Genomic DNA, 14872 nt, shown 5'->3' with positions numbered 1-14872 from the left:
ACGTTGCCTTGGATCGGTCGAGTTGGTCTTTGAAAAGCGTTTCCGTTTTGTATAAAATGCATATTGGTAGAAAGATGTTGTAGAATGAAATGAAAGTAGAATACAATGATCCACACAAACTACCTCGAAATTGCACGGTTTTCCTTTTACCTCGTCGACTAACACGGTCGGCCATTAAATGGGAGTCCAAATTTTGACTCCCATAAATGGCCGACCGTGTTAGTTCGCACAGTAGCAGGAAAACCACGCAATTTCGAGGTCATTGTATTCTAGTTTTAAACAGCTTTCCAACCATATGAAATTTATTAAAACACTGTTACAAACGCTTTTCATAGACCAACTCGTCCGATCCAAGGCAACGTGTTCCTTTAAGCCGGCAGGGTCGGCGGCCGTGTGATAAAGGACCGAGCCGAAGGCGATGGCCTTTATCGCACGGCAACATCCTTGCAAGGTTTTACACACGTCACTACTCGTCACTACTCTTTTATTCCCATTCATTATGTGCTTTTGTTACAAAACGAAAATACAATAATATAGACACTTTATTAATTGACAATTCGAGGTTTGAAATAATATTGTTTTTCGAAAACTTTGTGAAGAATCTGTTCGATGCGCGTGGGTTGTGTGTACGCGCGCGCGCTTAGATTACGCGCTGTTATCTATAACTATGAATTGCGTTCCGCGTAATAATCTTGCGCGCCTGACACGCGGAAGCCGGCCAGTTATAAACACTGGTCATTATTAACCGTTTAAACACCCCCACGTGACGCGCTCTCCACCAATAGGAGTAGAGAAACTGTCTGGGGTATTTATCAAAGGTTTAAACACCCCTCGTGACGCGCTCTCCACCAATAGGAGTAGAGAAACTGTCTGGGGTATTTACGAATAACCTCTAATATTCTCATGGCCTTCATAAGATTCGCAGTATATATATTACACGTGTATTATGTGTTTATGTCCTGTCTTTTATGTGTCTGACATGTTTTTGTATTTACTGTATGCACAAAGCAATTGATAAGCTATCCACTTAACGGTCATGACTTGGACCGTGTATATCATGTAGGCCTACACATTAACGGTAAACTGACTTGGGCACAGCACATCGACAAGGTATCGGACAAGGTATCATTTTTTTTGGGACTCTTCCTCTGCACACAGATACAGAGCCACTGTAGTATACAAAAGTGTAAGGCCGCCAAGGCTAATCGACATGGTAGCTAGCTACAAAAGGTAACCAAATTTTAGGGGCCTCATCCGTATAAATGTCCACAGCTTTTCCCCACGAGTTGAAGCAAATTCAAAACTTTAGTCCTCCAACGCATGGAGTTGTGCATCTGGGACCCATTTCACATTGAAAAAACATAGCCAAACTTGAGCCTAAGATTTGTTTCGAACAGATACACTAAGACCGGTCCTTCCTCCGTGCTCCTTAACTCTGGGCTGGAGACATTTCGAGGAGCGCAGAATGGCTGCAGCACGCCTCTTACTATATACAAATCCCTACAGAGCTGCAATAAACTCTGACCATCTAATGCAACCTATGCACCCCAAACTGGGAGACTGCTTGCAGTTCTGATCCAGATCCAGAATTCGGCGGTAAACAGAGCCATGAAATTGGGCGCAGGGTAGAGGGTAGGCCAGTTAATTTTTATCTGTATAAACGGCAGCAGAGGGCGCTGTTTGTATTCACAGGAATAGACTGCTGGCCAACAGTTGGTGGCGCTATTTTTTCCTTGTTCTCGACAAAAAATAATTACACATCGGGTCGTCCAAGTCTCATTCAAAAACTGGATAAGTCAGTGTCATGTTTAATTTTTAATCAGCATAATGGTAAGTCAATTTGTGGCGGAAAAGTTTCCGTATTCTGCCACTACGGTTTCATTCGTTATAAAATAACATAGAGTTTAATTTACTCAAACATTGTGATGTTAAGCAAAAAAAATTAGTATCCTATTCCGAATACCAGTCATCTCGCCCCCCAGCAAAGTCGCCCACCACAAAGTCGCCCCCAGCAAAGTCGCCCACTACAAAGTCGCCCCCCAGCAAAGTCGCCCACCACAAAGTCGCCCCCTCACTTACAAAGTCGCCCCTGTCAAAGTCGCCCCTCACAAAGTCGCCCCCTGACATAGTCGCCCCCCCAACAAAGTCACCCCCGACACAGTCGCCCTCTAACAAAGTCGCCCAAGAAGATTTCACTAAGTGAGGGCGCCCTTTGTTAACGGTTTAGATTCAACCATTGGAGATTCCAGGCTTGGCGAATGCTCTGTCTTTTCGCTAGATAACTAATTAGCTATTTTCTTTTTTTTTATACTTTGAATTGGCCTTCTATTCTAATATTATGTAAATCTGTATCGAACATAGACATTTTTCTGAATTAAATTAAGCATGCCAACCATTTAAGATTGTATACATAATTATTGCTGTGCATAATTTTTAATCCATACCGGAAACAAATTTTTATACCCAATATTTTTAGTTAATATTTTTAATCAATTTCTTTTAACAATAAACAATTGTTATGACTAAAATGTGATTTTGTCTGTAGGCCTAGTGATCGACTTAGGGTTTTAATTAAAGTAGGCAACCTGTCAACTTATCACAACAATAAAACTTAAAGAACTTCAAATAATGTATCAAAACACATCAGTTTTAGAGTTAACATAATTTTATTCAATTAAACAACATATAGACTATAAAAAAAGGTTTTATATATAATAAAAAAAACAATTAGAACTTTATTTAAAAGCAAATATGTAACCACCATAACTTTTAATAAATTCGCGAATAATTACCATTGCACAAACATTTGCTTCAATATGGAGGGGAAAAAAATTAAACAAATTGAGTTTGAAGTTTACATCAACAAAAAACAAATAAATAAATGCAAATAAAAACAACCCATCAGTTACACGGAAATAACAAATATTTTAAAAAGTTTGAAGTTGGAAAAAGTAGTACATGTATTTAAAAAAACAAAAAAAAGTTTTAGAGTAGAACAAAAAATTAGAACTATATTCAAAAACAAATAAATAACCACAATAACTTTTAATAAATCCGCGAACAAAAAATTAGAACTTTATTTAAAAACAAATAAATAACCACAATAACTTTAAATCAATCCGCGAATCCGCGAACTTTTAATAAATCCGCGAACAAAAAATTAGAACTGTATTTAAAAAAAAAAACATAACCACAATTACTTTTAATAAATCCGCGAATGCTTTGTCTTTTCGATAACCAATTAGCTAGTTTTCTGAATTTAATAATTATGGTGCATTGCCAAAAAGGGCGGCACAGCCACGTAACAGTTTCTTGGCACCGATTTCGCCGTTGGTGTAACTGTCCCAGTGTCTAGTGGGGGTGACGCGCGGCATCCCGATAGTGAATATTCCCCGCTAGTATAACTAGAAGATCACCAGAGGCTCGTAGTGCTGTGGTGATGACCAAGCATAGATGAATCACACTGGATTTACCAACTTAAGACAGTCCAAACTTCTTAAAATAAACACTCGTGAAATAATTTTCCATCACCCTCAGGTTCACTTCTGCTTGATAATTTATTTGATGCACCATGCACTGGGCGACTTTGTTAGGGGGCGACAGTGTCGGGGGGGCGACTTTGTTGGGGGGGCGACTCTGTCAGGGGGCGACTTTGTGAGGGGCAACTTTGACAGGGGGCGACTTTGTAAGTGAGGGGGCGACTTTGACAGGGGGCGACTTTGTGGTGGGCGACTTTGCTGGGGGGCGACTTTGTAGTGGGCGACTTTGCTGGGGGGCGGCTTTGTTGTGGCCGACTTTGCTGGGGGGCGAGATAACTGGTTTCCCCTATTCCACACGTCATATGTTTTCTTCACACCTTTCATGACATTGGTTGGTATTTTATTGAATATTCAGAAGCTAGTAAGGCGTGCAAAATAAATAAATATTATTTAATTACTACTTAACAAATTTAATTACATTTTTGTCCTAAGGTATTATGGCTACTATCTAATAGATTTTAGAATCCAGAAATATCATAAGGTTGGATGATGTTTCTTTGACTCATTTGAATGTTGGCATAATAATGCACTAGTGATTAGTACCAAAAATCAATCATTTTATAAATGTTTGAGCATAACCAACGACAGGAAACTTTATTCTCAGCATGATTAAGCCTGATGAAAATACAGACTGTGAGTAAACTGCATAGCTTATGTCACCGGTGCAGCTTGCACAATCTCGTGGTAAACAGGAATCAAAGTTGGGAACCGAAAACATTGCAGGGTCGATAACGTATGACGCTACGATACTACCATGACTACTACTACTAGTACTATACTAGTAATAGTAGTAGTAGTACAACACCAGTACGTAGATTTTAAGAGTAGCCCACTGGCACTTGCTATCTACTTACTACTACCATGCTACCACTACACTAGAAGAAACTAAGGCTCCGGGGGTGTCTTTATAGTTTCTAGTTATAGAAGTACCTACACACTAGTCACTACTACTAGACTAGAAGAAACTAAGGCTCTGGGGGTGTCTTTATAGTTTCTAGTTATAGAAGTACCTACACACTAGTCACTACTACTAGACTAGAAGAAACTAAGGCTCTGGGGGTGTCTTTATAGTTTCTAGTTATAGAAGTACCTACACACTAGTCACTACTACTATACTAGAAGAAACTAAGGCTCTGGGGGTGTCTTTATAGTTTCTAGTTATAGAAGTACCTACACACTAGTCACTACTACTAGACTAGAAGAAACTAAGGCTCTGGGGGTGTCTTTATAGTTTCTAGTTATAGAAGTACCTACACACTAGTCACTACTACTATACTAGAAGAAACTAAGGCTCCGGGGGTGTCTTTATAGTTTCTAGTTATAGAAGTACCTACACACTAGTCACTACTACTAGACTAGAAGAAACTAAGGCTCTGGGGGTGTCTTTATAGTTTCTAGTTATAGAAGTACCTACACACTAGTCACTACTACTATACTAGAAGAAACTAAGGCTCCGGGGGTGTCTTTATAGTTTCTAGTTATAGAAGTACCTACACACTAGTCACTACTACTAGACTAGAAGAAACTAAGGCTCTGGGGGTGTCTTTATAGTTTCTAGTTATAGAAGTACCTACACACTAGTCACTACTACTAGACTAGAAGAAACTAAGGCTCTGGGGGTGTCTTTATAGTTTCTAGTTATAGAAGTACCTACACACTAGTCACTACTACTAGACTAGAAGAAACTAAGGCTCTGGGGGTGTCTTTATAGTTTCTAGTTATAGAAGTACCTACACACTAGTCACTACTACTAGACTAGAAGAAACTAAGGCTCCGGGGGTGTCTTTATAGTTTCTAGTTATAGAAGTACCTACACACTAGTCACTACTACTATACTAGAAGAAACTAAGGCTCCGGGGGTGTCTTTATAGTTTCTAGTTATAGAAGTACCTACACACTAGTCACTACTACTAGACTAGAAGAAACTAAGGCTCTGGGGGTGTCTTTATAGTTTCTAGTTATAGAAGTACCTACACACTAGTCACTACTACTAGACTAGAAGAAACTAAGGCTCTGGGGGTGTCTTTATAGTTTCTAGTTATAGAAGTACCTACACACTAGTCACTACTACTAGACTAGAAGAAACTAAGGCTCTGGGGGTGTCTTTATAGTTTCTAGTTATAGAAGTACCTACACACTAGTCACTACTACTAGACTAGAAGAAACTAAGGCTCTGGGGGTGTCTTTATAGTTTCTAGTTATAGAAGTACCTACACACTAGTCACTACTACTAGACTAGAAGAAACTAAGGCTCCGGGGGTGTCTTTATAGTTTCTAGTTATAGAAGTACCTACACACTAGTCACTACTACTAGACTAGAAGAAACTAAGGCTCTGGGGGTGTCTTTATAGTTTCTAGTTATAGAAGTACCTACACACTAGTCACTACTACTAGACTAGAAGAAACTAAGGCTCTGGGGGTGTCTTTATAGTTTCTAGTTATAGAAGTACCTACACACTAGTCACTACTACTAGACTAGAAGAAACTAAGGCTCTGGGGGTGTCTTTATAGTTTCTAGTTATAGAAGTACCTACACACTAGTCACTACTACTAGACTAGAAGAAACTAAGGCTCTGGGGGTGTCTTTATAGTTTCTAGTTATAGAAGTACCTACACACTAGTCACTACTACTAGACTAGAAGAAACTAAGGCTCTGGGGGTGTCTTTATAGTTTCTAGTTATAGAAGTACCTACACACTAGTCACTACTACTATACTAGAAGAAACTAAGGCTCCGGGGGTGTCTTTATAGTTTCTAGTTATAGAAGTACCTACACACTAGTCACTACTACTAGACTAGAAGAAACTAAGGCTCTGGGGGTGTCTTTATAGTTTCTAGTTATAGAAGTACCTACACACTAGTCACTACTACTAGACTAGAAGAAACTAAGGCTCTGGGGGTGTCTTTATAGTTTCTAGTTATAGAAGTACCTACACACTAGTCACTACTACTAGACTAGAAGAAACTAAGGCTCTGGGGGTGTCTTTATAGTTTCTAGTTATAGAAGTACCTACACACTAGTCACTACTACTAGACTAGAAGAAACTAAGGCTCTGGGGGTGTCTTTATAGTTTCTAGTTATAGAAGTACCTACACACTAGTCACTACTACTAGACTAGAAGAAACTAAGGCTCCGGGGGTGTCTTTATAGTTTCTAGTTATAGAAGTACCTACACACTAGTCACTACTACTAGACTAGAAGAAACTAAGGCTCCGGGGGTGTCTTTATTATATATAGTTTCTAGTTATAGAAGTACCTACACACTAGTCACTACTACTAGACTAGCATGACTAGTGACTAAAGTTCGATGATAAGTTAGTTTTCCTTTAGGTTAGGCCTATATTTGTGGGGATTGGGGGGGGGCAAAACTAGTGTTCAAGATTTGCCATCTCAGCGAGCACCAGTCATGTCACATTGTTGTGTACAATTATTGGATAACTTTCCTTTACTTCTAGAAACTATAAGGAGCCCTCCCCCGGGAGCTGACGGGGGAACCTTTTCTAATAGTTTATAGAAGTAACTTTCCGTATGGCGCCACCACTTTTTCACTATTTTTTACAAAAAGGGATATTTCATTAGATACTAGGGTCTATATTATTTCATATCGTATGAAAAAGTGGTGGCCCAATACGGAAACTTTTCCCAACTATTTAGTTGGTTTAATTTGTATCTTTGTTAAGAAGTAGTATAGGGTAGTATATTAGGTATAGGTATAGTATAGTATATGAGGCATTGAGTTTTTGAGGGGCTCTGTAAACTACTAGAAAAACCTAAATTTCATTTGAGATTGTTTAGAATTAGACTTGGACATTAGCCAAATCATAATAAAGTGCCAAATACAGCATATTGGCACTATGTATTGTACAGATTGTAAAGTTGAAAGGTGTGTGATTATTTTTTATTCTCATTAATCAAGCAGTCTCATCTATCACTCTTATTTTATTCTCAAGAATTCTCATTAAAAAAAACATTTGTTTATTTTCTTTTGTATTTTTTAGTGTTTTTCCCAAGATATGGTGTTTGTTGAGCTATGATGAAGTCCGGTCAAATCAAGATGTAGTTTTAATTAGCAGATAGCTTTCTACACCGGTCAAACTCCTAGCGTCTACTTATAGTAAATCATCCGTGATGGCCTCTGAATTTGAGAGCGGTTTTGCCAGAGAAACTTCCCCCTCGGGGAAAACGGCGCCCCCTGTGGATGAAAGTGATTCGGACGATGAATTCTATGATGCGTTAGCTGCGGATAACAATGCAGCTGATGGTGTCGCCGGGGAGGAGAATGCCGGCAAGATTGTGGAAGATCTTATCCAGTCACAACTCTTGCAGGAATCAGTTGACATTCAAAAGGAAGATAATTTTAAAGAGGATGAAATCAAAACTGATGATTCGTTGAGCTTTCTTATACAAGAGGAAGACAGGTCTGAACTCTCTGAGAAGGAGGTTGAGACAGATCCAAACAGAACTTGTGAAATGACACGAGAATCCGATGATGCAGAGAGTCGGGATGGGTTAGGAGCAGAAGAAACGGAGCCACCCAAGGAAGATGAGGAGGACAATGGGGGTATTGTCTCAGATGACGAGGGCAAGAAGGAGATGGAGGAACAAATGACGGAGGAAGACAAACAGGTTTGCCCACAATCTGTGAAAGTCTGTTTTACTCATTTTTAGCATTAAAAGAAACTGTATAAGTGATACTAAGAGTTGATGGAGTGTAAATCATATAAAGGCCTACCGTAATCTTTAGCATAAGCTGCCTGGTCTATACAAACATATAAGCCTGCTTCTTCACTGCATAAGAATGGTACAAGCAGTCACCAAGGAAAAGTCATAATCAAAACGGGGCCCAAGTTTCAGTACTCCTCGGCTTGAAAGATGTACTGGGATTTTCAACATTATTCGACAGAACCATCACATAACATGCTTTGTCTTTTTTTTTTCCTCCGTTTTAGAACAACAGTGTCTTTTTCATCCTGGCATATTTTACAAACGATCTTCCTTTAAAAAAGTAATGCTGGTTTTTGTTCTTCAATATCAACGCCTCGGTGCACAAACAAGCCATTTAAGCCCCAGAAGTTTCTCTTGAGCTAAAGTCAACATATAAACCGCTTCGTATGCCAAAGAGTAAAGTACTTGATCCACTCACCACTTTCCCTGGTGCTATAAAGTAAGAATTTCCTTGTATATAAAACCATTATCAATACTTTTCCTACTGAAGCTTGGTGCATCATGTGTGTGTACTTCACGCGAAAAACAAAGCGAAGTAAATTATGTGGCGCAAACAAGCGCCCTGTTCCAATTGTGATGCAGGGAAGTCGCCTTCGCTTATGCAATTTGCATAAAGTATAAACCCAGCCAGGGCTGGAATTTTTTTGGGGGAAAAGACAGGAACTTTGTACACTGTATGAGAAGAAAAATTCCTACAGAGGTTAAAGGCAGTGGACACGTTAGTAATTACTCGAAATAATTATTGCCATAAAACCTTACTTGGTAGCGAGTAATGGGGAGAGGTTGATAGAATAAAACATTGTGAGAAACAGCTCCCTTTGAAGTGAAGTAGTTTTACATGAATTTGATTTCGACACCTCAGATTTAGAATTTGAGGTTTCGAAATCAAGCATCTGAAAGCACACAACTTCGTGTGACAAGGGTGTTTTTTCTTTTATAGTTATCTCGCAACTCAAACGTCCAATCGAGCTCAAATTTTCAAAGGTTTGATATTTTATGCATATATGTTGAGATACACCAAGTGAGAAGACTGGTCTTTGACAATTACCAATAGTGTCCAGTGTCTTTAAAAACACTGGCCTCTGGCCAGCGGTCAAATGTCAAACTCAAGCCCTCTGAGCTTTCTGCCTACAGTTATGAAATAAATACATGAAAAGCAAGGGAAAATATGTTCCTGGAAACCTTTCTGCCAACCCCCCCCCCCCCCTTCCCACCCTCTCCCTGTCCCAAACCCTTTATAAATCCTTTTTGCTATGAACATGTACTCTTACGATTTAGTCTAATGTAATTTCTCCAAATGGTGTTTTATCCAGGTTCAAAGGGCAGAGGCGCAAACTCATAAGACACAAGGCAATGAGTTATTCAAACTTGGAGGTAAATATACACAAGCAAAATAGTAAGAACAACATACAAATATTGGATACTTGTGCATTGTCGAAGAATGTAATCACAAGCCTTTGCTAGGTTATTTATTGCACGGCCAAAACCCTGCCGGTTTTAAACGGTTCATTAAGGCTGCTTCACTACTCTTTTACTCCCTTATTCATAAATACCCCAGACAGTATCGCTATTTCTATTGGTGGAGAGAGCGTCACATGGGGGTGTTTAAACGGCTGATAAAGACACAGCTTGACGGTTTTAAACGGTCGTTTAAGAACTTGTCACCACTCTTTTACTCCCTGAATTAAAACCATGGAAACATTCATGTGACATCTTGTCAAACAATAAGACTGCCTGAAATCACTGGGGTATTCATTAATAACTTATATAGGCCTCCTGTTTTTTTCCCAGTATTTTATCTCTTCAAGTTTGATTGACATCCAACTATATGAGAAACAGACAATCAAAACAGTCCTGTGGCGTTGTTTAGCTACCCTGTCATGAAACGTATGCCCTTGCAATCCAGGCCTGATACTTCAAGGAGGCAACGAAGACGATTGCCTCCATGTCCCCTGGGGCCAATTTCATAGAGCTGCTTAAGCAAAAATCTTGCTTAAGCACGAAAAGAACTCACCTATTTTACACATGCCATATACATTGCTTGTGACTGATATTTAGCTGTTGTTCACTTAACATAACAATTGAGTGGAGTCTTGGCCGGTATCTGATTTTACTAAGCAAGGATTTTTTTGCTTAAGCAAAATGTTGTGCTTAAGCAGCTCTATGAAATTGGGCCCTGGTCGTTGCATTAGTGCCCTTAAAATACTCCCGCAAAAATTTTACAATTTCCTCATAGGGTGCCTTTAAAAAGGAGGAAATGACTTCGTGCCCTTGCCCTTTCAAAAACGAAGCATACAGGCCTGGTAATCCTTGATCCCAGAGACCCGTCGGGAAATTTTAGGGTTACATGTGGCTTGTCATGACAGAGCTGTGCAGTTCACCGGCAGATTCTGGGTTTTAAACTTGTGCCCCTTGAACAATGCACTATTATAAGCTTCGTAAGCAGTAGGGAAGGTAGTGTAGTCTGCTCTACCAGCCAGGCTCCTAGTGGATGATATGCATGCCTACATCCTTTACGGACTGGGGAATGGGGTAACCCTGAGTGGTTCTTTTAGGCGGACTTTGGCGCTGTATAAGTTTTCGTTTGGGGAAGTACCGAGTATACATACAGTGCTCGGTAATTGTCGAAGACTAGTCTTCTCACTTGGTGTTTCTCAACATATGCATAACATAAATAACCAACCTGTGAAAATTTGAGCTCAATTGGTCGTCGGAGTTGCGAGATAATAATGAAAGAAAAAAAAACCTTGACACACAAAGTTGTGTGTGTTTAGATGGTTGATTTTGAGACCTCAATTTCTAAATCTGAGGTCTCGAAATCAAATTCGTGGTAAATTACTTCTTTCTCGAAAACTATGTCACTTCGGAGGGAGCCGTTTCTCACAATCGTTTATACCATCAGCCTCTCCCCATTAATCGTCACAAAGTAAGGTTTTATGCTAATAATTATTTTGAGTAATTACCAATAGTGTCCACTGCCTTTAATGCACATCTAAAAGAACGGATAAAAGGCAAAAAGAACGGATAATATTCTTTAACCCCGATCCAAAGTTATATCTACTAAAATGTAATCATTTAACTGTTTCATTTTTAGAATTTGCAGATGCTGTATACAACTACAGTCAAGCACTCAAACTTTGTCCGCTGTGTTTTAAAAAAGATCGTTCCATAATGTATGCCAACAGAGCAGCCTGCAAAATCCGACAGGTAAGATTAAGTTTTTATTTATTTAATTGGTTTATTGTTAAAAAACACATTGCAGCCAAAGGCTGAATTACATGCAATTTACAAAAAAGAAAAGTACAATATTAAAACTCGGGCAGTCTGAGACAAAATTGTACAAGCAAGCACACTTAGACTCACAGTCCTTAAAAGAAGACAATGACAAAATTATTAATTATATTTGGGTGAACCTCCAGAAAATTGATTGGTTGATACAATACGAGACATAAGATCCAATGGTGGTCTGAGGGGACAATATTGCACTATTTTCTATTTAGTAACCCAGTCATGTAAGGCAGAGGACTTGTCCTGAATCTGGTAGTGCGACACCTGTATGGTTTGAACTTAGGTTGATTTCTGAGCGACATTGATGATGTGTATTCAGAGTGGAAACCACTCAGAGAACTGCTGTGAGGAGCAAGCTTTTGTTGAGAAAACTGAAAACTTCATTATAAGCTGCCCAGGAGCGCCTTGAATAAAGGCTACATAGCGATAGCAAGTAGTGACATATTTGTTCCACAAATCTTTTTTTAGGGGGTACAAATTATCAATAAACTCATTTCTATATACCAGAGATGTTATTTGCTGATTCTTTTTTTTCCTTTTTTTTCTCCTCCAAACTTGTTCTATCTTACTGCGGATGAGATGTCACTTCGAGGCTTAAGCGAGGAAATAATAAAAAAAATAATCCCTCCGCAAACAAAATAATAATAGTAAAAATAATAAATAAATAAATAACAATAGAAGCATTACCGGTAAATGTAGTTTTAATTTGTTTGACAACCTATTTTAATAAGACTGCTTTACAAATCAAAAGTTAAGTCTGTTATGACGCTAGATGTTAGCAGAATTACAAAGTAAGTCTATTGTTCTTGGTAATGTGCGCATGCTCATAATTATGTACACAATGGCAATTTACCAGGGATGGATTAACAAAGAGTTAAGACTAGTCTTTTTTTGAACTCTTTGTGAAATTGGCCCCTTGTTAGTCTGCTGCCACATAGGGTTCCAAAGTCACTCACTGGGTAATTATGTCTGACAATTATCCACTTTGTGTTTTCTTCAATCAAGGAACGTTTTGAGAGTGCCATTAAGGACTGTAATAAAGGTGAGTGTATTAAGCAAATCTCGTTTAACATCCAACAGCGCAATTAGCGCCAATAGACTCTGCAAGTTTCGCACATATATTTTAACATTTTTGTGGCATGTCATGGCCTAGCGGTTGAGAGCACCGGTTTCATCCTCTGGTGTTTGATCAGCAGAGTGTGGGTTCAAGTCCTGGTCGTGATACTTGTGACACAGCACTCTGTTTTTAAGTATCGCGCTATATAAATGTTCTGTGTTGTTATTTATTGTATTGCATGTACTTGCGTCCTTAAGCAAGACACTTAACCTTGATTGCTTCTAAAGTTGGGGAGGTAGTGCTTTCTGCTCTAACAGCCAGGCTTCTGATGGATGTTACCCAAGCCTATTTCGGTATTGACTGTATTAAGGGAGTAGTCGGCAACGGCCCCTTGAAAAACATTTTATTGTAGCCCAGGCCTTGTGTGTCTGGCGACTTGCAAATTATAAACAAATACAAAAATTGGAACCTGTTAAATTGAGCGAGTCTGTTTCCGTCATGCGTGAAAGCAAAATGGTCCCAAAAGTGTGCAAATATGCCCAAGACTTGTAACAAGACGAATGAAAATGTTGATGAAGAAGTGGTGTTGTTGTTGTTGTTGTTGTTGTTGAGGAAATCAGGTAGGGACCAGACATGATATTCTTCCTACTTCCTTTGTTGACTTTCTTTGCAGCATTGGAGTTAAACCCAGTGTACTTGAAGGTTGTCTTGAGGCGGGCACAGACCTATGAAGTAACAGACAAGCTGGAGGATGCACTAAAGGACTACGAGAGAGCCTTTGAATTAGACCCTGGTTGCTACGAGGCAAGAGCTGCTTGCATGGTAAGAACCAAAGCTTTAAAACTTTCGCTTTGATTTTATAGCTGAAATTTTGCGTGTACCTTGCACCTACTTTCAGGTTTTTTTTTTTTTACACACATTCGCCCTTAACAAGGCTAAAGCCACTCTTGGTATGGGCTATGGGCTTCTAGAAGAAAAACTATTAAATGTGAAAGGGGAGCTGAAGGTAGGAATTAACATTCATCTCAAGACAGTCTGGATTGTAGGATGGAGGGAAACATGCACCAGGCAAGGAGTAAAAAAAAATGCAGTACGTGGAATAAAGCTGTTGAATGGCTTACTGTTCTATATCACGCCTATTTCATCACTGCAATAACCTATCTTTCTGAAGGTTTGTATATACTCGACGCCTTGAGTACCTTGTTTGGTAGATACGTGCGCTACATAAGACTTCAATATATTATCTTTTGGGGTTTTCCCACCCATAAATGAAACTGAAACTTCCTTCCTTGTCTTCTCTCCATGAGGTACTTGGGTTGTTAATTTATTTTAACAACTTTTCCCTTTTCTGAGAATCCTTGGCTTCACAACCAGGGCTCAGTCTCATAGAGCTTCTTAAAGACACTGGACACTATTGGTAATTGTCAAAGACTAGTCTTCACAGTTTGTGTATCTCAAGATATAATAAAATAACAAACCTGTGAAAATTTGAGCTCAATTGGTCGTCGAATTTGCGAGATAGTAATGAAAGAAAAAAACATTTTTGGAAATTTCTACTGGAGCATTTCAAGGGCACCAAGGCATTTTCTTCTTGGTAAAGGGCACAAATTTCTACTGGAACATTTCAATTTCAAGGGCACCAAGACAATGACCAGGGGGAATGGAGGCAATCAGCTCCGTCGCCTTTGTGTAGTATCAGGCCAGAAATTATGAGACGTTCATTTTCTTAACATTTCTTCAACAGCGTCTTCCAGATCAGATCAAGGAGCGTAATGAGAAACTAAAAGAAGAAATGATGTCCAAGCTGAAGGACCTGGGAAACCTCTGCCTGCGTCCATTTGGATTGTCCACGAATAACTTTCAACTCAACCAAGACCCGAACACTGGCTCATATTCTGTGAACTTTTCTCAGAACCCCGGCAAGACTAACGGAAAGTAGTGCCTTTTTTGCAGCGCCCTTCGTTGACGACGTATATATATTTATAATAGTGGTTTCTTATATCAGGCGCATATGCCTCACTCAGTGACACTCCTGGCGCTGTCATATACAGTATTTCCTGCAAGGTATGTGGGGCTACGTTTGAATTATGAGACCTAATCCTTAGCACCATATAATGGTTTACAAGGTGCTGTGGTGCAATATGCTGCTAATTAAACCAGGAACACTGGCCAACCCCTCCTCTTTTCGATACTAAAATGCTCTGGTTTCTTTTTTGTGCGTTACAAAACACATGCGCCAAACAACTTTATGTCCCACCCGAA

General features: G+C 39.3%; 1 protein-coding gene across 1 annotated transcript; it reads left to right on the top strand.

Moving 5' to 3' along the window:
* The first annotated feature begins 1742 nt into the window (after positions 1-1742).
* On the top strand, positions 1743-14703 carry LOC117295084 (tetratricopeptide repeat protein 1-like). Its single transcript, XM_033777654.1, has 7 exons — positions 1743-1830; positions 7539-8166; positions 9579-9639; positions 11360-11472; positions 12559-12595; positions 13284-13432; positions 14355-14703. Exons 2-7 carry the CDS (start codon positions 7669-7671, stop codon positions 14547-14549), a joined length of 1053 nt encoding a protein of 350 aa, XP_033633545.1. The 5' UTR covers positions 1743-1830; positions 7539-7668; the 3' UTR covers positions 14550-14703.
* The last annotated feature ends 169 nt before the right edge of the window (positions 14704-14872 follow it).

Source organism: Asterias rubens, chromosome 9 (assembly GCF_902459465.1).
Source record: "Asterias rubens chromosome 9, eAstRub1.3, whole genome shotgun sequence".
Taxonomy (NCBI): Eukaryota; Metazoa; Echinodermata; class Asteroidea; order Forcipulatida; family Asteriidae; genus Asterias; species Asterias rubens.
The sequence above is the reverse complement of the archived record's forward strand: the minus strand, read 5'-3'. Positions and strand labels throughout refer to the sequence as shown.